This window comes from Chiloscyllium plagiosum, unplaced genomic scaffold (genome assembly GCF_037043375.1).
Source record: "Chiloscyllium plagiosum isolate Xiang-an unplaced genomic scaffold, Cpla_swu_hap1 HiC_scaffold_15, whole genome shotgun sequence".
Lineage (NCBI taxonomy): Eukaryota > Metazoa > Chordata > Chondrichthyes > Orectolobiformes > Hemiscylliidae > Chiloscyllium > Chiloscyllium plagiosum.
The window spans coordinates 163,205-186,537 of NW_028270153.1; the positions used below are offsets into that span (position 1 = coordinate 163,205).

General features: G+C 43.8%; 1 protein-coding gene across 2 annotated transcripts in view; it reads right to left on the bottom strand.

The window, feature by feature from the left end:
- The window catches only part of fer1l4 (fer-1 like family member 4), a 368,573-nt gene that overhangs the window by 33,948 nt on the left and 311,292 nt on the right, over nt 1–23,333 (bottom strand). Inside the window, exon 42 of one of the 2 annotated variants that reach the window (XM_087994630.1) lies at nt 1,824–2,065. In XM_087994630.1, the coding sequence (XP_087850756.1) occupies nt 1,824–2,065 (242 nt within the window). Of the gene's footprint in view, nt 1–1,823; nt 2,066–9,746; nt 10,126–23,333 lie in introns of those variants that run through there. The other variant, XM_087994631.1, reaches the window with a different exon arrangement.

Genomic DNA, 23,333 nt, shown 5'->3' on the forward strand with positions numbered 1-23,333 from the left:
CTGCCAGTAGCAGTGGTGGACTCTCCCTCTTTATGGGCATTTAAACGGGCATTGGATAGGCATATGGAGGATAGTGGGCTAGTGTAGGTTAGGTGGGCTTGGATCGGCGCAACATCGAGGGCCAAAGGGCCTGTACTGCGCTGTATTTTTCTATGTTCTATGTTCTATGCAAAGATATGTGAGTGGGGTTTATGCTATGAGGAGGATGCAGAGAAGCTTCAATATGTTTTGGACATCTACATGGCAGATTCAGTATAATGTGCCGTTATCCACTTTAGTAGTGAAAACAGGCAGGCAGATTATTATTTGAATGACAACAGGTTGGGAAAGGGGGAGGCAATGGCCTAGTGATATTATTGCTGGACTGTTAAACCAGAGACCCAGATAATGTTCTGGGGACCCTGGTTTGAATCCTGCCACAGTGGATGGTGGAATATGAATTCAATAAATATCTGGAATCAAGAGTCTAATGATGACCATGAATCTATTATCGATTGTTGGAAAAACCCATCTGGTTCATTAATATCCTTTAGGGAAGGAAATTGCCATCCTTACCTGGTCTGGCCTACATGTGACTGCAGACACACAAGCAATTTGGTTGCCTCTGAACAATTAGGGATGAGCAACAAATGTTGCCTAGCCAGAGATGCCCTCATCCCATTAATGAATTTTTAAAAAATGCAATAAGAACTGGGTGTCCTTGTACACTAGTTACTTTAAGTAAGCATGCAGGTGCAGCAACTGGTGAAGAAGGCAAATGGAGTGTTGGTCTTCATTGTGAGAGGATTCGAGTACAGGAGCAGGGATGTGTTGCTGCAATTGTACAGGGCCTTGGTGAGATCACACCTGGAGTATTGTGTGCAGTTTTGGTTTCCTTATCTGAAAAAGGATGTTCTCACTCTTGAGGCAGTGCAGTGAAGCTTTCTGGGATAGCAGGACTAACGTGCGGGGAGAGACTGGATCGCTTATGCTGTATTAACTTGATTTCAGAAGAATGGAGAGGGAGGTTCTTTTAAAAAATCTATAAAATTCTAACAGAATTACATAGGGTAGCTGCAGGAAAGATGACTGGGGAGTCCTGAACCAGGGGTCACAGTCCAAAGATAGACAGGAAGCCATTTAGGACTGAGATGAGGAGAAATGTCTTCACCCAGAGAGTGGTGAGACCCGAAAGTGGCTGAGGCCAAATCACTATATTTTTAAGAAGGGCTAAAGGGATCAAAGGATATGGGGAGAAAATGGGAAAGTGCTATTGAGTTGGATGATCAGCCATGATCACATGGAATAGCAGAGTAGGCTCAAAAGGTCAAATTGCCTATTCTGCTCCTAGTTTCTATGTTTGTATGTTTCAAAGTTTCTAAGCCTGATATTATCTTATGAAATCTCTTGATTAGATTAGATTAGATTAGATTAGATTACTTACAGTGTGGAAACAGGCCCTTCGGCCCAACAAGTCCACACCGACCCGCCGAAGCGCAACCCACCCAGACCCATTCCCCTACATTTGCCCCTGCACCTAACACTACGGGCAATTTAGCATGGCCAATTCACCTGACCTGCACATCTTTGGACTGTGGGAGGAAACCGGAGCACCCGGAGGAAACCCACGCAGACACGGGGAGAATGTGCAAACTCCACACAGTCAGTCGCCTGAGGTGGGAATTGAACCCGGGTCTCTGGCGCTGTGAGGCAACAGTGCTAACCACTGTGCCACCGTGCCTCCCTCTTCTATCCCCTCACCATGATTTTTACATATTTTAAAAGGGAACAAGGAAGGAGTTTTTGAAAAACAACCTGGAAGCAAACAGATTTGAAATGCTTACCCAGAAAGTCATTCGCAGAAATCAAGTCATAATCCCAAAGTTGGAGCATGAGAACAGCAGGTTGTCGAAACTCAGACTCCTCCAAAGAGAAAATGGATTCCTTCTTCTTATAAACAATCTCTTTCTCTGTTGGCAGGTAGTCAAAGCGGAAGACAAAGCGCCAGTTGAAATTTCCCTCTCCAGTCAGAGAATTAAAATGGACATCAGTCTCTTGTTTATCATCTTCTAAACCCTTTAACCAACTGTGAAATTAAACAGAAACAGTTTAGATGCCGAGAATCTCAAGTTCCTAACACATGTTCTATACTCTGTATATATTAGAAACTGGACCTTACTCTTATTCCTGCTTATGATCACCATCTGGTTCCTATTTTCATGTTTGTTTGTATTGGTACTGGATGAGAAAATGGTGAGGTTCTGCTGCGAACATTGGGTGACAGGCAATTCATGGGATATGGGGCAGTGAGAGATAAGAACTAATTTTAAAAGTTTCTATGGGTATGTAAGATTTGCAAAAAGAAATGTGAGTTCATTCAATATAGGGAAAGGAGAAAGAGTGGGAAATGAGGAAATGATTGAAATGTTAACCACAATTTATTCATTCATGGGATGTGGACCTCACTGACTGGGCCGACATTTATTGCCCATTCCTAATTGTCCTTGAGAAGGTGTTGGTGAGCTGCCTTCTCGTAGTTCATGGGTTGTCCGTTACACCCAAAGTATCAATTTGTATCCAGACCAGTTACTGAGTCAGAAACTAAGACACTGATCTTTATGGATAAAGCTTTTTAACTACTCAGCCTTTGGTATTGTGGTCAGTTGGCCAGCAGCAGAAATGTCAATAAGACTGTTTAAGAGCTACAATCTAGCATGCTGGGAATTTTGGTCAAGTTAGTTTAAACTCTGACCCAGGGTGTAAACTGTGACCTGCAGTTTTCTGTCTTGACCAAATGAGGGAGGTTTCATGATGGTCTGCTACACTGGCACCATATTACTTTATGCGGAGTATGGAATGTGACTGTTTACAACTTGGTGTAAACATTAAGATAATAGACAATACACAATACACAATAGGTGCAGGAATAGGCCATTTTGCCTTCGAGCCTGCACCACCATTCAATATGATCATGGCTGATCATCCTTAATCAGTATCCTGTTCCTGCCTTATCTCCATAACCTTTGATTCCACTATCCTTGAGAGCTCTATCCAACTCTTTCTTAAATGAATCCAGAGACTGGGCCTCCACTGCCCTCTGGGGCAGGGCATTCCACACAGCCACCACTCTCTGGGTGAAGAAGTTTCTCCTCATCTCTGTCCTAAATGGTCTACCCCGTATTTTTAAGCTGTGTCCTCCGGTTAGGCACTCACCCATCAGCGGAAACATGTTCCCTGTCTCCAGAGTGTCCAACCCTTTAATAATCTTAAAAATCACACAACACCAGGTTATAGTCCAACAGGTTTAATTGGAAGCACACCAGCTTTCGGAGCGACGCTCCTTCATCAGGTGATTGTGGAGGGCTCGATCGTAACACAGAATTTATAGCAAAAATTTGCAGTGTGATGTAACTGAAATTATACATTGAAGAATTGATTGTCTGTTAAGCCTTTCATCTGTTAGAATACAGTGATAGTTTCACTTCTTTCATGTGTAAATCACAAAACCCTTTTTTTTAAAGTTGCATTCTCGGGTTAGCTGTTAACAATGGTGATAGCTAGACAATATGTTGAAGGTGTTAGCTCCTTGTGTTCTCCGTCTATGACCTGATGTTTAGATTGATTCCAATCTAAAAAGTGAGATAACAGAATTTTACATAAATTCATGCAGTTTTTGAGCTCAGAGCTCTACATGAATGTATGTGGAGTACCAGAACTGCACTCAGTACTCCAGGTGTGGTCTCACCAGGGCCCTGTACAGCTGCAGAAGAACCTCTTCATTTCTATACTCAATCCCTCTTGTTATGAAGGCCAGCATGCTATTAGCCTTCTTCACTACCTGCTGTACCTGCATGTTTACCTTCATTGACTGGTGCACAAGAACACCCAGATCTCTTTGTACTGCCCCTTTACCTAAATTGATTCCATTTAGGTAGTAATATGCCTTCCTTTTCTTGGCACCAAAGTGGATAACCATATATTTATCAACATTAAACTGCATCTGCCATGCATCTGACCACTCACCTAACCTGTCCAGGTCACCCTGTAATCTCCTAACATCCTCCTCACATTTCACCCTGCCACCCAGCTTAGTATCATTAGCAAATTTGCTAATGTTATTACTAATACCATCTTCTATATCATTAACATATACTTGTGGGCGGCACGGTGGTACAGTGGTTAGCACTGCTGCCTCACAGCGCCAGAGACCCGTGTTCAATTCCCGACTCAGGCGACTGACTGTGTGGAGTTTGCACATTCTCCCCGTGTCTGCGTGGGTTTCCTCGGGGTGCTCCGGTTTCCTCCCACAGTCCAAAGATGTGCAGGTCAGGTGAATTGGCCATGCTAAATTGCCCATAGTGTTAGGTAAAGGGGTAAATGTAAAGGAATGGGTGGGTTGCGCTTTGGCGGGTCGGTGTGGACTTGTTGGGCCGAAGGGCCTGTTTCCAAACTGTAAATAATCTAATCTAATCTAATCTAATTGTAAAAAGCTGCGGTCCCACTGGTCACTGCCTGTCATTCCGAAATGGAGCCGTTTATCACTACTCTTTGTTTCCTATCAGCCAACCAACTTTCAATCCAAGTTAGTACTTTACCCCCAATAGCATGCGCCCTAATTTTGCTCACTAACCTCCTATGTCATTTACCATTACACTTCTTTATCTAGGATTAAATACAATGATCAGGTTTGGTTAATTCATTGGCTGAGTCCCAGGGAAATTTCTGGAAGGATGAGCAATTTTGGGATAAAAGTTTTAAAAACAAAGGATTTTGCATGAGCAACAATTTAAGACCACTTTGAGAAGCACATGCCCTAAAGACATCTTCAAAAATGACAAAGAACCAGGGGGCAAGATTTACAATGAGAACAAAGTTGGCCACTTCATTCAAATCAGGGCAGTATTTGTTTCAAACCAAACCTATTTTATATTGATTCTCCAGTTTCCTCATTTCCCCTCCCCCCACCTTGTCTCAGTCAAATCCCTCGAACTCAGCACCGCCTTCCTAACCTGCAATCATCCTCCTGACCTCTCCGCCCCCACCCCACTCCGGCCTATCACCCTCACCTTGACCTCCCTCCACCTATCGCATTTCCAAAGCCCCTCCCCCAAGTCCCTCCTCCCTACCTTTTATCTTAGCCTGCTGGACAAACTTTCCTTATTCCTGAAGAAGGGCTTATGCCCGAAACGTCGATTCTCCTGTTCCTTGGATGCTGCCTGACCAGCTGCGCTTTTCCAGCAACACATTTTCAGCTCTGATCTCCAGCATCTGCAGTCCTCACTTTCTCCATAAGGTTTTGAACCAATAAAGGACACTACCTTTAGGGTATCATCAGTTTGTGCCAATTTCCAACGAACAATGGAGAACACTTTACAAAGTTTATCCCAGGTCACCATTTATCTGGTTGACGTGCTAATAACCAGGAAGACCAATAAAGTGCTTAAACATTTCTCCAAGGCAGGTTTATGCCTTAGGAGGGAAAAAGGGTACTCCAGGCATCCCAAGTGACCTAATTTGGCTACAGAGTTGACAAGACCAAGTTACACCCATTGGAAGTTAAATTGAGGGGAATCAAAGGTGCCCCGTCTCCCATATCTGTACTAGAGCTTAGCTCTTTCCTTGGACTGGTGAATTAATATGGAAAATTCATATGTAATCTGGCTTCTATCCTGCAATCCTTCCATCTGCTATTGAAATAATGTCAGCCTTGGAAGTGATCACGTAGCCAAGATTGGCCTTTAAGAAAGTGAAGAAACAGCTATCATCACTTTAGGTGTTTTTTTTTTAGATTACATTACAGTGTGGAAACAGGCCCTTCGGCCCAACAAGTCCACACCGACCCGCCGAAGCGAAACCCACCCATACTCCTACATTTACCCCTTATCTAACACTAGGGGCAATTTAGTATGGCCAATTCACCTGACCCTGCACATCTTTGGACTGTGGGAGGAAACCGGAGCACCCGGAGGAAACCCACGCAGACACGGGGAGAACGTGCAAACTCCACACAGTCAGTCGCCTGAGGCGGGAATTGAACCCGGGTCTCTAGCACTGTGAGGCAGCAGTGCTAACCACTGTGACACCCAACTACAATCACAAGCTTGGTGTGGTGCTATCATGCAATGTTTTCCCGTACAGTATCAAAGTGGTGTTTGCTCACTGGAGAGGAATGCCCGATGGCGTATGCTTCTATACGTTGGCTGATGCTAAATGATGGGATTGGCCCAGATAGAGAAAGAAGATTTGGTGGTCACATTTGGAGTGAAAACAATTCCACCAACACATTTATAAACAAAGATTTGTAATAGTAATGGACCACAAATCCTTATAGGGCTACATGAAAGAGGACAGGGCCATGTACTAGTCCAATTCCCTCTGCCTGACATTCACCTTCTTCTTTTGAACCTTTGTGTCAAGAGTAATTTCAAATGGAGAGATAAAAAACAGAGGGAATTGGACTAATACACGGCTCTCTCCTCTTTCAGTAGCCCTATAAGGATTTTTGGTCCATTACTATTACAAATCTTTATCCATAAATGTGTTGGTGGAATGTTTTCACACCAAACGTTTTATGTCTCCAGCCTGGAGGCTCCCTGCTTCCATTCCTGATGAAGGGCTTTTGACCAAAATGTCGATTTTCCTGCTCCTCAGATGCTGCCTGTCCTGCTGTGCTTTTCCAGCACCACTCTAATCTAGACTCTGGTTTCCAGCATCTGTGGTCCTCACTTTTGCCTACTATGCAGGACAGAACAGCTGCTTAATGGAACCACATCCTCCACCACCAATGCTCAGTAGCGGCAGTGTGTACTATCTACAAGATACACTGCAGAAATTCATCAAAGATCCTTAGATAACAGATTCCAAACCCATGTCTACTTCCATCTAGAAGGACAAGCACAACAGATACATGGGAACACCACTCCCCTGCAAGATCCCCCTTTCTCAAAACCACTCACCAACCTGACTTGGAAATATATTGCCATTCTTTCACTGTTGCTAAGTCATTATCCTGGAATTCCCGACCTAAGGACATTGTGGGTCTACTTACAGCATATGGAGTGCAATAATTTGAGGAGGCAGCTCAGCCCACCTACTCCAGGGACAACTAGGGATAGGCAATAAATGTTAGCCAGCCAGTGACACTAACATCCTTGAGAGATTAAAAAAAATCCTGTTGCTTTACATAATTGCCAGAGGTATCTTTATCCTCACTGCTAATAATTTTGATTCTCTTTTCATACTTATATTTGTGACCCATGTGTGGGCTATCTCACATTTCCCTCGCATTGAATCTTCTATACTGGATGCTCTTACTGAATATCCCATTTGAGCTATGAGGGCCGCTGGGAATGAATGTTTTAATAGTGATTGTAATGAAGTCAGCCACCTGGATCCCACAGAATATGACTTCCTTTGGGGTTGCTAATCTATTCCAATCAGGAACACCTGGCTGACAAAAAAAGTTTAATGTCAGGGATATTGTCTAACTCAGTGTGTGACAGTGCTATTGTCAAAGGCTGTGCATTTGTAAATAAAGTGTGATTGGTGATGGGATGCTCGCCTCTCACTAAGTTATTTTAGTGGTAAAGCAAGATCCTGAAATAACTCTCTTGCAACACTCATTTTGAAGTTGGAGGTAAGCACTTTCTTACATCATGCCTCTGTTTGGCAACTTCACTTGTTGAACCCTGCCGTTGAGGATTGCGCCCAGTATGTGGAAGGAATGTGCTATTTTTTCCTGGGCAACCAGATGAAAAACAACAAGTAATTCTCTGGAAAGTCTATGGAGTTGCAGCTTTCTCTGTCATTAGGATCCTAACTTTTCCTGAGGCATCTGATACTAAAACCTTTTAAGAATTGATTGACATAGTCAAGGAATATTCCAATCCTAGGCGTCCTTTAATTTTGAGACATTATCATTTTTACTGGCAATTTGAGAACCAGGGGAATCCATATTACGGTTCTTGACTAGTTTAAGTCATAGAGTCATCGAGTCTTAGAGATATACAGCACGGAAACAGACCCTTTGGTCCAGCTTGTCCGTGCCGACGAGATATCCCAACCCAATTTAGTCCCACCCGGGACATATCCCTCCAAACCCTTCCTATTCGTATACCCATCCAGATGCCTTTTAAATATTGCAATTGTACTACCCTCCACCACCTCCTCTGGTAGCTCATTCCATACACTTACCACCCTCTGCGTGAAAAAGCTGCCCCTTAGGTATCTTTTATCTCTTCCCCCTCTCACCCTACACCTATGCCTTGGACCCCCACCCCAGGGAAAAGACTTTGTCTATTTATCCTATCCATGCTCCTCATGATTTTATAAACCTCTATAAGGTTACCTCTCAGCCTCTGAAGCTTCAGGGAAAACAGCCGTAGCCTATTCAACCTCTCCCTGTAGCTCAAATCCTCCAACCCTGGCAACATCCTTGTAAATCTTTTCTGAACCCTTTCAAGTTTCACAACACCTTTCCAATAGGAAGGAGACCAGAACTGCACACAATATTCCAACAGTGGCCTAACCAATGTCCTGTACAGCCGCAACATGACCTCCAAACTCCTGTACTCAATACTCTGACCAATAAAGGAAAGCATACCAAAAGCCTTCTTCCCTATTCTATCTACCTGCAACTCCACTTTCAAGGAGCTATGAACCTAGGAACTCCAAGGTCTCTTTGTTCAGCAACACTCCCTAGGACCTTACCATTAAGTGTATAAGTCCTGCTAAGATTTGCTTTCCCAAAATGCAGCACCTAAATTATCTAAATTAAACTCCATCTGCCATTTCTCAGCCTATTGGCCCATCTGTTCTTCGCTGTACCCTACACCTCCAATTTTGGTGTCATCTTCAAACTTACTAATATACCTCTTATGCTCACATCCAAATCATTTATATAAATGACGAAAAGTAGTGGACCCAAGACCAATCCTTGTTGCGCTCCACTGGTCACAGGCCTCCAGTCTGAAGAACAACTCTCACCACCACCCTCTGTCTTCTACCTTTGAGCCAGTTCTGGTTCTCCCTGTATTCCATGAAATCTAACTTTACTATCCAGTATCCCATGGGGAACATTGTCAAACGCTTTACTGAAGTCCAAATAGATCACATCTACTGCTCTGCCCTCATCAATCCTCTTTGTTACTTTTTCAAAAAACTCAATCAAGTTTGTGAGACATGATTCCCCACGCACAAAGCCATGTTGACTATCCCTAATCAGTCCTTGTCTTTCCAAATACATGTACATTCTGTCCCTCAGGATTCCCTCCAACAACTTGCTCACCATCAATGTCAGGCTCACTGGTCTATAGTTCCCTGGCTTTTCCTTACCAGCTTTCTTAAACAGTGGCACCATGTTAGCCATCCTCCAATCTTCCGGCACCTTACTTGTGACTATCGATGATACAAATATCTCAGCAAGAGGCCCAGCACTCACTTCCCTAGCTTCCCACAGAGTTCTAAGGTACACCTGATCAGGTCCTGGGGATTTACCAATTTTTATGTTTCAAGACATTCCTCCTCTGTAATATGGACATTTTTCAAGATGTCACCATCTATTTCCCTACATTCTATATCTTCCACATCCTTTTCCACAGTAAATACTGATGTAAAATGCTCGTTTAGTATCTCCCCTATCTCCTGCGGCTCTACATAAAGGCCACCTTCCTGATCTTTGGTTTAACACTGAATGAAATATTGAGAGACTGTCTAGTATGCAGGGTTAATGATGTGAATATGCAAAATGACCCAGTGGCTAAAGGTCAATTGGACTTCAAACAGGCTTTATTGTTGGAAAATGCAGCAAATGGAGCAGGTGAGTTGCAAGGTAATCAGACGGAAGTGGACATCCTCGCCAGTCCGCCTGAACTTAGGGAACACTGCTTGAATGCAGGTAACTGAAAGCATCACTCAGGAAACATTGTAGGACTAACTCTAGTTTGGCCCTCAGTTAGACCCTAAAACAAAGCCAAGTCTCAGCCAAACAGTTACAATTTTCTTCAGGATCCTGTCCTGTGAGGCATTGTAATTGTTGTCATTATGAAGATTCAGGTCAACAACAAAGTCCTACTCGACTTAGATGGAGTAAGTTAACTTGTAGGCTTGTGAGGATATCCAGGAGTTCACTGCATCTGGAAACTGCACCTGCATTTGGTTTGAAATAGTTACATATTTAAGCAATCAATCAGAACCAATCAAAATAAGTGTCTGGTTGAATGGCCATCTGATTCTAAAATGGAGGTAGATACTGGCATGGCTGTATCAGTGATTGCAGAACCAAGTTTTTATAAAGTTCACAGTGGACTCCAGTGTTAAATTTGCACAAAACTTCAGCTAGGATGAGAACTTATAAAGGGGAACCTTTGTAGATTAAAAGTACAATGTCTGTTCTGGTCGCTTATGAAAAGTAGCTAGTTCACATACTAGTGAATGTAGTAAAAGGCTCGGCCCAGGCTTGATGGGATGAAGTTGGTTACAAGAGATTCACCTAGAATAGCTTAACATTTTTCAATTAGTAAATGGCTGCCTGTGAGTGAAATCCTAATTAAATACTCAAAAGTTTCCCAGGAAGGTAGAGGGATTATCAGAGGAGCCATAGCAACTTTGCATGTTGACCAGGAAGCACTTCAGAGATTCCGCAAGGCCTGACCAGTGCCATTTGCTTTACAGGCAAAAGTAAAAGCAGAACTCAGAATACAGCAATGTGAAGGAATCATCAAACCAATTCAATTTGCAGAATGGGCAGCACTGGTCATACCAATTTTGAAGCCTAACAGGTCAGTTTGTCTTTGCAGGGATTTTAAACAAACAGTAAATCTTTTTTTCTCAATTGTATAAATACCCCCAATCCCTTGGATAGAGGATTTGCACAAGCGCTGGCAGGAGATGTGTCTTTCATGAAGCATAACATGAGCCATACTTACTTGCAATTGTATTTAGATAAGAATTCTAAGAAGTATGTTCCAATTAATACCTATAAAGATCTTGTACCAATATACAAGACTGCCATTTGGTATATTGTCAGCTCGTTCAATTTTTCAGTAGACGAAAGAGAATGTTTTGCAAGGTCTATCGAAGGTTGCGATTTACTTAGATGGCATCCTAATAACAGGAAAGATTAATAAAGAACTCTTAGAGAACTTGAATGTAGTCCTATGGCATTTTTCAACACAGGCATATACCTAGGAAGGGAAAAACGTGTAAGACCAGGTTATACCCATTGGAAAATAAAGTGAGGGAGATCAAACTGCCACGGCCCCACATCCATCCAGGAGCTTTTCTCATTCTGAGTCTGCTAAATTATTGCGGAAAGTTGATACACAAGCTGTCAGCCATCCTGGTATTATTGCATAAATCTCTAAAACATAATCAACCTTGGAATTGGTGTCATGGATAGGCCCTAGTTCTTGATGAAGTAAAGAAACAACTATTGTCTTCTAATGTGTTGGCAAGATCCCAGGAAAGATCTGATATTGACATGTGATGCCTCCCAGTATGGCACTGGGGTGGTATTAGCTAATACCAGAGAGAAACGCTCAACGGCTTATGCATCCAGAACTTTGGCTAATACGAAGTATAAATATGCCCAAATAGAAAGAGGAGTAGCAATCATTTTAGAGTCAGCAAGTTCCACCAATATCTTTATGAGCAAAAATTCATGATAATAAGACCATAAGACATAGGAGCGGAAGTAAGGCCATTCGGCCCATTGGCTGATGGGCATTTCAACTCCACTTACCTGCATTCTCCCCATAGCCCTTAATTCCTTGTGACATCAAGAATTTATCAATTTCTGCCTTGAAGACATTTAGCGTCCCAGCCTCCAGTGCACTCTGTGGCAATGAATTCCACCACTCTCTGGCTGGAGAAATGTCTCTGCATTTCTGTTCTGAATTTACCCCCTCTAATTCTAAGGCTGTGTCCACGGGTCCTAGTCTCCTCACCTAACGGAAACAATTTCCTAGCGTCCACCCTTTCCAAGCCATGTATTATCTTGTAAGTTTCTATTAGATCTCCCCTTAATCTTCCAGACTCCAATGAATACAATCCCAGGATCCTCAGCCGTTCCTCACAGCCGTTCCTCACAGACCACAAACTCCTACTTGGTCTGCTTGAAGAGATAAAGGCAAAGCTGCCCAGGTCCAGACAACATTCAGCTGTGCTATAATATTAAGTATTTAAAATTACAAATTAGGATACTATCCAGGAGGCTGAGTAGTGAATGTGGATGAATTGGACTGCCTTCCGTTAGCAGATTTACTACCCGTGGTACGCCAGTGGAAGAGTTGGTCATGGCATTGAATTTTCTGGGCGTGTTACCTGTCACAGCTAACAATATCAGACCTTGGACACAAAAAGATCCTGTCCTTTCCAAACTGAAACCATTAACATTACTGGGGGAAACAAAAGGGCTGTTGCAGCTAAATTGAATCATTTTTGGACCAGAGAGACCAGCTCACAGTAGATGACTTATTGTTATGGGGAGCAAGAGTGATTGTCCTTGAACTCTACCAAGAACATCCACGGAGCTCCAAAATGAAAATGTTGGTGGGGAGGTATGTCTAGTGGCCAAGCTTGGACACAGACATAGCTGCTTTAGTGGGACAGTGTCCAGTGTCAACAAGGACAAAAATTACTGCCAGCAGATTCCTCTCACCCACGGACTCGGTTGCAAGTCGACCATGCAAGTCTTTTCAAGAGTTCAATATATTTAGTCATTGTAGATGCCCACTCAAAGTGGGCATCCATTCATCAAACACTGGAGCAATGATAGGAAAATTATACACCTCTTATGCAACATACAGAGTCCCGGAGGTATTGGTCACAGATAATGAGCCATTATTTACCAGCAGGGACTTTAATTACTTCTTCAAATCAAATGGAATTGACGGCTGAGACAGTTCCATATCATGCATCGTCCAATGGCCTGGCAGAAACAGCAGTCTAAATTTTCAAGCCTGAACTGAAGGAAGACCCTGCAGCCTCACTGGATATCAATATGTCACAGTTCTTACAGCATCCGAGAATTAGGAAAATCGACGTTTCAGGAAAAAGCCTTTATTCCTGATGAAGGGCTTTTGCCCGAAACATCAATTTTCCTATCCCTCAGATGCTGCCTGACCTGCTGTGCTTTTCCAGCACCACTCTAATCTTGACTCTGAACTCCAGCATCTGCAGTCCTCATTTTGCCTAAGTCATAGTTCTTGTCTGATTATAGGGCCACCCCATATGAAACTATTGGGATAGCTCCAGCAGAGTTGCTAATAGATAGAAGACTCTGCACAGGTGAAGTCTGATCTTCTTAGATCCTGGGGGAGGGTGAAATGGCATCATAAACTCCAATGCAGAACCAAAGACTCCACCAAGCAGGAGAAACAGTTTAATGCAGGAGAATGGTGGTTTGGTGTAAGAATCATGTAAAAGGCATGGTCAACATGAGATCAGGACCAGTAACTTATAAAGTTTGGGTATGCGTGAATGCCCTGAATAAGTATGTGGACCATTTGAAAGGTGCAAAATCAGGGAGCCCTGGTTGACAAAAAAGGGTGAATGTTCAAAGTTTGGGAGAAGATTTGTAGCTCAGGTGCTCGTTGTTGTGGTTCTGTTCGCCGAGCTGGAAATTTGTGTTGCAGACGTTTCGTCCCCTGTCTAGGTGACATCTTTAGTGCTGTGAAGCGCTTCTGTGATGTTTCCTCCGGCATTTATAGTGATTTGTATCTGCCGCTTCTGGTTGTCAGTTCCAGCTGTCCGCTGCAGTGGCCGGTATATTGGGTCCAGGTCGATGTGCTTGTTGATTGAATCAGTGGATGAGTGCCATGCCTCTAGGAATTCCCTGGCTGTTCTCTGTTTGGCTTGTCCGATAACAGTAGTATTGGCCCAACACAACAAGGGTGACTGTCACTGATATTGAGTTGCTGAATGTTTGACTCAGTGAATGGCAGTGGCGCAGTGTCACAGAGTCACAGAGTCCTACAGCACTGAGACAGGCCCTTTGGCCCAAACTGGTCCACGCTGCCCAAAACAGAACATAGAACATTACAGCGCAGTACAGCTCCTTCGGCCCTCGATGTTGCGCCGCCCTGTCATACTAATCTGAAGCTAATCCCATCTACACTATTCCATGTACGTCCATATGCCTGCCCAATGATGACTTAAATGCACTTAAACTTGGCGAATCTACTACCATTGCAGGCAAAGCATTCCACACCCTTACTACTCTCTGAGTAAAGGAACTACCTCTGACATCTGTCTTATACCTATCTCCCCTCACTTTAAAGTTGTGTCCCCTCGTATTTGCCGTTCCCATACTTGGAAAAAGGCTCTCCCTGTCCACCCTATCTAACCCTCTGATTATCTTGTATGTCTCTATTAAGTCACCTCTCAACCTTCTCTCTAACGAGAACAGCCTCAAGGCTCTCAGCCTTTCCTCTTAAGACAGTCCCTCCATACCAGGCAACATCCTAGTAAATCTCCTCTGCACTCTTTCCAAAGCTTCCATATCCTTCTTATAATGCAGTGACCAGAACTGTACACAATACTCCAAGTGTGGCCGTACCAGAGCTTTGTACAGCTGCAGCATATCCTCCTGGTTCCGGAACTCAATCCCTCTATTAATAAAGGCCAAAACACTCTATGCCTTCTTAACAACCCTGTCAATCTGGGTAGCAACTTTCAGGGATCTGTGTACATGGACATCGAGATCTCTCTGCTCATCTGCACTCCCAAGAATCTTACCATTAGCCCAGTACTTTGCATTTCGATTACTCCGTCCAAACTGTATCACCTCACACTTATCCACATTAAACTCCATTTGCTACCTCTCAGCCCAGCTCTGCATCCTATCTATGTCTCTCTGCAACCTACTACATCCTTCGTCACTATCCACAACTCTACCGACCTTAATGTTGTCCGCAAATTACTAACCCACCCTTCTAAGCCCTCATCCAGGTCATTTATAAAAATGACGAACAGCAGTGAACCCAACACCGGCCCTTGCGGTACGCCGCTTGTAACTGGACACCAAGATGAACAAGTTCCATCAACTACAACCCTCTGTTTTCTTTCAGCAAGCCAATTACTGATCCAAACTGCTATGTCTCCCACAATCCCATTCCTCCACATTTTGTATATTAGCCTACTGTGGGAAACCTTATCGAACGCCTTGCTGAAATCCATATGCATCACATCAACCAGTTTACACTCATCTACCTGTTTGGTCACTTTATTAAAAAATTCAATAAGATTCGTTAGGCACAACCTATCCTTCACAAAACCGTGCTGACTGTCCCTGATCTGATTATTCTTTTCTGGATGGTTATAAATCCTATCTCTTATAACCTTTTCCAACATCTTACCAACAACTGAAGTGAGACTCACTGGTCTGTAATTACCAGGGTTGTCTCTACTACCCTTTTTGAACAAGGGAACCACATTTGCTATCCTCCAGTCCTCAGGCAGTATTCCTGTAGACAATGATGATTTGAAGATCAATGCCAAAGGCTCGGCAATCTCTTCCTTTGCTTCCCAGAGGATCCTAGGATAGATCCCATTCGGCCCAGGGGACTTGTCTATTTTCATACTCTGCAGTATTTCTAATACCTCTTCCTTGTGAACCTCAATCTCTTCTAGTCGAGATGCAAGTATCTCTGTATCTTCATCGCCAACAGTTTCATTTTTTATAGTGAACACTGTCGAAAAGTATTTATTTAGTGCTTCCCACTATTATCCGTGATTGGCCCTAATTTAACTCTCGTCATTCTTTTATTCCTGACATACCTCTGGAAAGCCTTAGGGTTAACCCTGATCCTATCCGTCAACAACTTCTCATGTCTCCTCCTGGCTCTTTTTTTTTAGATTAGATTACTTACAGTGTGGAAACAGGCCCTTCGGCCCAACAAGTCCACACCGACCCGCCGAAGCGCAACCCACCCATACCCCTACATCTACCCCTTACCTAACACTACGGGCAATTTAGCATGGCCAATTCACCTGACCTGCACATCTTTGGACTGTGGGAGGAAACCCACGCAGACACGGGGAGAATGTGCAAACTCCACACAGTCAGTCGCCTGAGGCGGGAATTGAACCCGGATCTCTGGCGCTGTGAGGCAGCAGTGCCACCGTGCCACCCTAGCTCTCTTCTGAGCTCTCTTTTTAGGTCTTTCCTGACTTCCTTGTAACCCTCAAGCGCCCTAACTGAGTTTTCACATTTTATCCCTAACATAAGTCTTCTTCTTCTTCTTCTTGACCAGGGATTCCACTTCCTTAGTAAACCACGGCTCACGCATTCTATATCTTCCTCCCTGCCTGACAGGTACATCTAGGACACACAGGAGCTTCTCCTTGAATAAGCTCCACACTTTTAATGTGCTCATCCCCTGCAGTTTCCTTCCCCATTCTACGCTTCCTAAATCTTTCCTAATTGCATTGTAATTTCCCTTCCCCCAGTTGTAACTCTTGCTCGGTGGAGTACACCTTTCCATCACTAAAGTAAACCTGACAGAATTGTGATCGCTGTCTCCAAAGTGCTCACCCACTTCCAAATCTAACACCTGGCCAGGCTCGTTACTCAGTACTAAATCTAAAGTGGCTTCGCCCCTTGTAGGCCTGTCTACATACTGTGTCAGGAAGCCCTCCTGCACACACTGGACAAAAACTGACCCATCTATAGTACTCGTACTGTAGTGATCCCAGTCAATATTTGGATAACTGAAGTCCCCCATGACAACTACCCTGGCACTCTCACTCCTATCGAGAATCATCTTTGCTATCCTTTCCTCTACATCTCTGGGACTTTTCGGAGGCCTATAGAAAACTCCCAGCATAGTGACTTCTTCAGCCCAAAATACCTCAGTGAACGGGTCCCCAAACTTCCTTCCTACAACTGTAATATTGTCCCTGATCAACAATGCCACACCTCCCCCTCTTTTACCATCTTCTCTGTTCTTACTGAACCATCTGAATCCTGGAACCTGCAACAGCCATTCCTGTCCCTGCTCTATCCATGTCTCCGTAATGGCCGCAACATTGAAGTCCCAGGAACCAACCCATGCTGCCAGTTCACCCACTTTATTTCAGATGGTACTCGCGTTGAAGTACACACACTTCAAACCAGATTCTCGCTTGCCAGTGTCAGATACTTGATTTGGGAACTCCCTACTCTTATCCTCTTCTGTACCTGTCCTACAATTTTGGTTCCAATCGCCCTGCTGTATTAGTTTAAATCCACCTTAATAGCTTTAGCGAATTTCCCACTCAGAATATTGGTACCCCTCTGGTTTAGATGAAGACCATCCTGCTTGTAGAGGTCCCATCTACCTCAGAAAGAGCTCCAATTATCCCAAAACCCGCAACCTCCTTCCTGCACCATCCCTGTAGCCACGTGTTCAACTCCTTTCTCTCCCTACTCCTCACCTCACTAGCACGTGGCACCGGCAGTAAACCAGAGAAAACAACTCTGTTTGTCCTAGATCTAAGCTTCCATCCTAGCTCCCTGAATTTCTGCCTCAAAATGTCCACCTATGCTAACCCCATTTCCCTGCACTTGGCCCATATCCTTCTAAATCTTTCCTATCCATGTATTTGTCCAAAGGCATTTTAAATGTTGTTAATGTACCCACCTCAACCACTTTTGCTGGCAGCTCATTCCATATGTGTACCACCCTCTATGTAAAAAGGTTGCCCTTCAAGTTCCCTTTTATTCTTTCCCCTCTAACCATAAACTGATGCCATCTAGTCCTCAATTCCCCAACCCTGGGAAAAAGACTGAGTGCATTCACCCTATCCATGCCTCTCATGATCTTATACATTTCTATAAGGATCCTCCTCAGTCTCCAACGCTCTAAAGAAAAAGGTCTTAGTTTGTCCAGCTTCTCCCCATACCTCCTGGCCCTTGACTCCTGGCAACATCCTTGTAAGTTTCTTCTGCACTCTTTCCAGTTTAATGACGTCCTTCCTTTAGCAAGGAGACCAAAACGGAATACAATAGTCTAACTGCGGCCTCACCAATATCCTGTACAACTGCAACATAACTTCCCAACTTCTATACTCAGTGCACTGACTGATGAAGGCCACAGTGCCAAGAGCGTTCTTCACTGCCCTGTCTACCTGTGATTCCACTTTCAGGGAACTGTGCACCTGAACTCCAAGGTCCCTCTGTTCCACTACACCCCTTACGGCCCTACCATTCACCATGAAACTCCAACCTTGATTTGACTTTCCAAAATGCAAGACCTCACACTTACCTAAATTAAACTCCATTTGCTGTTTCTCGGCCCACTTCCCCAGCTGTTCAAGGTCCTGCTGCAATTTCTGAGAACCTTCCTGACTGTCCATAATACCACCTATTTTAGTGTCACCTGCAAACTTACTAATCGTGCCTTGTACATTCTCATCCAAATCATTGATATGGATAACAAACAGCAATGGGTCCAGCACTGACACCTGAGGCACTCCACTAATCATAGGCCTCCAGTCCAATAAGCATCCTTCCATTATCACCTTCTGCTTCCTACCATCACGCCAATTGTGTACCCAATTTGCCAGCTTCCCCTGGATTCCATGCCATCTAACCTTCCAGAACAGCCTCCCATGTGGAACCTTATCAAAGGCCTTACTGAAATCCATATAGATTATGTCTACCACCCTGCCCTTATCAACCTTCCTGGTTACTTCATCAAAGAATTCGATCAAATTTGTGAGGCATGATCTCCCATGCACAAAGCCGTGCTGACTGCTCTTAATCAAACCCTGTCTTTCCAAATGTTTATGTATCATATCTCTGAAACGTCTCAAGTAACTTATCCATTGCAGATGTTCGGCTTGCTGGTCTATAGTTCCAAGGTTTTCTTTGCAGCCTTCTTGAATAGGGGCATAAAATTTGCTACACTTTAGTCTTCCAGGACCTCACCTGTGGCTAATCATGATGCAAAAGTATCGTGCAGGGACCCCACAGTTTCTTCTCTAGACTCTTGCAGCGTTCTTGGATATGTCTGGTCAGGATCAGGAGTTTTATCCACTTTCATACATTGTAATAAGTCCAACACCTCCTCTACTGTGAGATAGATTGTGCCCAAGATATCATCACTAACTTCCCCAAGTTCCCAAGTCTTCATGTCTTTTTCCACAGTAAACACAGAAGACAGATATTCATTGAGGACTTTACCCATCTCAGAAACATTAGATTAGATTAGATTACATTACAGTGTGGAAATAGGCCCTTCGGCCCAACAAGTCCACACCGACCCGCTGAAGCGAAACCCACCCATACCCCTACATTTACTCCTTACCTAACACTACGGGCAATTTAGTATGGCCAATTCACCTGGCCCTGCACATCTTTGGACTGTGGGAGGAAACCGGAGCACCCGGAGGAAACCCACGCAGACACGGGGAGAACGTGCAAACTCCACACAGTCAGTCGCCTGAGGCGGGAATTGAACCCGGGTCTCTGGCACTGTGAGGCAGCAGTGCTAACCACTGTGCCACCGTGCCGCCCACATCTCCTGCGGTTCCACACATAAATGCCCACTTTGTTCTTTCAGGGGTCTCTAGTTATTCTTTTTCTTTAATATAATTAAAGCACCTCTCTGGATTCACCCTAATCTTCTGTCTTGTTCCCTCTTTTTGTCCTCCTGATTTCCTTTCTCAGTAGCCTCCTGTATCCCCTATATACCTCCAAGGATTCCCTTGATCCCAGCTGCCTGAACCAGAGCCATGCCTCCTTTTTTTCTGGTCAAATCCCCAATGTCTCTTGCCATCCAGGGCTTCCTACTCCTGGCAATCTTGCTCTTCACCCTCACAGTTACATATAGATCTTGAACTCTATTTATCTCACTTTTAAAGGTCTCCCCCTTGCCAGAGGTCCCTTTGCCTGCAAGCAAACTACTCCAATCAATCCCTGCAAGCTTCTGTCTCATTCCATCAAAATTTGCCTTGCCCCAATTTAGAACTTGAACCTGTGGACCATTTTTGTCCCTCTCCATAACTATTTTAAAATTAATAGAATTGTGATCACTAGTCCCAAACTGCTGCCCTACTGTCACCTCAGTCACCTGTCCTGTCCTATTTCCCAAGAGTAGGTTGAGTTTTGCCCCTTCCTGAGTAGGACCCTCTATATACTGCTTGACGAAACTTTTCCGAACACACTTAAATTCCATCTCATCTAAGCCCTTAAATGCTATGGCAGTCCCATTGTATATCAGGAAAATTAAAATCCCCTACTCTGACAACCCAATTAGTCCTACAAGTCTCCCCAATCTCCTGGCATATTTGTTCCTTTAATTCCATTGACTACTTGGGGGCCTATAGTAACATCCCCTTCTTATTTCTTGGCTCCACCCACAAAGTCTCACTTAATGATCCTTCAGTTATTTCATCTCTGACTAATACTGTAATACTCGTCTTAATCAAAAATACACCTCCCCGTCCCCTCTTTCCACCACCTAAAGCACCTGTACCCTGGCATATTAAGCTGCTAGTCCTGTTCTTCCTTTAGCAATGTTTCTGTAATGGCTATAATATCCCAGTCCCCCATACCTATCCACCCACCCTGAGGTCATCGGCCTTACCAGTCAGCCCTCTTCCATTAATCCAACAGGCATTCCTTTCTCATTGTCGTGTTCCAGCCTGACCAGTCTCTTCACTTTACTATTCCTGATTACTGTATTTTCTTCCAGCCCTGCATTTGCCTCCCTGCTGTTGAGGATCCAATCCCCCTGCCAATCTAGTTTAAAACCTCCCTTGTAGCACTAGCAATTCTGGTCGCCAACATATTGGTCCCCCTCCAGTTCAGATGCAACCCGTCCCTCTTGAATACATCACCTCTGCCCCAGAAAAGACCCCAATGATCTAAAAATCTGAATCCTTACCCGCTGCACCAATTCTTTAGCCACGCATTCATCTACCATATCATCTTGTTCTTGCCCTCACTAGCACATGGCACTGGAAGTAATCCAGACATTACCACCAACTAGGTCCTGGTTTTTGACTTTAGTCCTAGCTCTTTATGATCACTCTGCAGGACCACATCCCTATTTCTACCTAGGTCATTTGTGCAAACGTGCACAATGACTTCTGGCTGCTCACCCTCTCCCTTAAGAACATTCAGCAGCCGCTCTGAGACATCCTGGAGCCTGGCACTCAGGAGGCAACAGATCATTCTGGATCCGTGTTTGCAGCCGCAGAATCTCCTGCCTGTTCCCCTAACTATCCAAGTCCCCTATCATTAAGGTCCTGTTCACCTTTACTCTTTCCCGCTGTGCCTCAGACGCAGTTGTAGTGCTGCTGACTTGACTACTGCTGCTTTCAAGGGGAATGGCCACAGGGGATTCTTGCACTCTCTGCTTGTCCTTTGCCTTTCCTAGTGGTCACCCAGCTACTCTCTGCATTCACCTTAGGTGTGACCACCTCACTAAAACTCTTATCTATGAAGTGCTGAACATCTCAGATGATCTTGAGTGCTGTTGTACATTCATAAATAAAGGGTGATTGGTGATGGGATGCTGGCCTCTGAAGAACTATTTCATTTGCCTCAGAATCTATGCCTGGTATCTATTCTAAAAGTGTATTTCTTTCTGAAAATTTAACTCCAGTTAATATTCGGAACCCACTTATAATCACACCTTAGCACAATCTGATTATTTAACGACACACATTGAATTAGGACTTTCCAAGTAAATTTTCTGCCATTTTGCATATAGTTTGCTGCTTTCCATTACATATCCTTCCATAGAATATCTAATCTGCTTTCTAAATTCATCAAAATTTGACCACACCTCTATGTATTTTATCTGTCATCTTTCTTATTTTGATAGAATATCCAAACCCTCCTTAGTATCCAGTTGTTGAGCTTCTAATTCTGAGAATATTTCACTACTCGATGCTGCTTCTAGTAGGAAGTACCAATGTGAGGTTTTAATGTTTTGTTTGGTAACCTGTATCTACATATTCACTTCACTTTTTCATTAATCATAAAATTCAGCTTCACTGAACATCAGCAGGAAACCATATCCTAATATTTTACATTTGGTTCCAGCCGTTCTTCTCAAAATTACAATCATTTATCTAAAAAGAACACTCAGTTTCTAAATATCTTTAGGCAACCATTCTCTGCAACCAATGTCAATTCAGATCCAGGCAAGTCAGTGAGACAGCAACCTTTCTTACTACATAGAGTTTCTTAACTACTCAGTCTTACAGCGCCTTCCTCACATCAGTTCAATCTGTTCCCTATTATTTTTGTTTATATATCCAGAAGTCTTACATACAACTGAACATTTTTTTCCCCATCACCAAATCCTGTTCAACTTTATATTCTGTATCTTTTAATCAACCTACTCAGAAATGTTCTTACACAGCTCTGGAGCAGGTGCGGTTTGAACCCAGGCCACTGGCTCAGAGGTAAGGATATTGCCACAGTGCCACACAAATCCCCTGTTCTTCCTTACACTTTTTAAAACTAGTACCTGGAGGGTCTGCTTTATAAATTAAAAAAAAAATTAATCTATATTTCAATTCAAATGTTCAGAGATATTACTACACACCTCTGCAGCAGGAGAGACTTGAACCAAGGCCTCATGATCCAGGGGTAGGAACACTGCTATTATGCCACAAAAGGACTCAAAGGTCTGCTTTTTTTTCTTTAGTTAACCTATTTTTCTAAACATCCTGTTCAGAGATGTTATCACACACCACTGGTGCAGGTGGGACTTGAACCTGGGCCTGCTGGTCCAGTGGTCGGAATACTATCACAGTGCCACAAAACTCTCCTGTTCCCCTCTTCTTTTCCCTTTTATGTCCCTTATCTATATTTTCCCCAAATCACTGTGTGTACCTGTTTCGCTTCATTTTTTTCATGGCAGAGCCCAGGCAGCAACAGCGCACAGTCACAAACCGGATCTAAATAACACAGGGTGGTGGGTGTCTGGAATGCGTTGCCAGCAGAAGTGGTAGAGGCAGGCACGGTAGATTCATTTAAGATGCATCTGGACAGATGCATGAATAGGTGGGGAGGAGAGGGATACAGATGGTTATGAATTGGGCGATAGGTTTAGACAGTATACTTGGATCGGCACAGGCTTGGAGGGCTGAAGGGCCTGTTCTTGGGCTGTAAATTTTCTTTGTTCTTTGTGGCGTGAACAGCAACTCCACACAGTACATGGACTCTGACCAGCTAGCTCAGAGCCAGTCCCTAGAGAGGAGACTCTCTGACACTTTGGGTTTTTTTTTTGAGAAGACTCTGAGACCCAGTTCCCCTTTTCGATTATTTGTTTTATGCAAGAACTTCATTCTATACTTCCACCACCAGGAAGAACACCCATGTGGTTACTGAACCATTATCAAGCAAAGCCTGA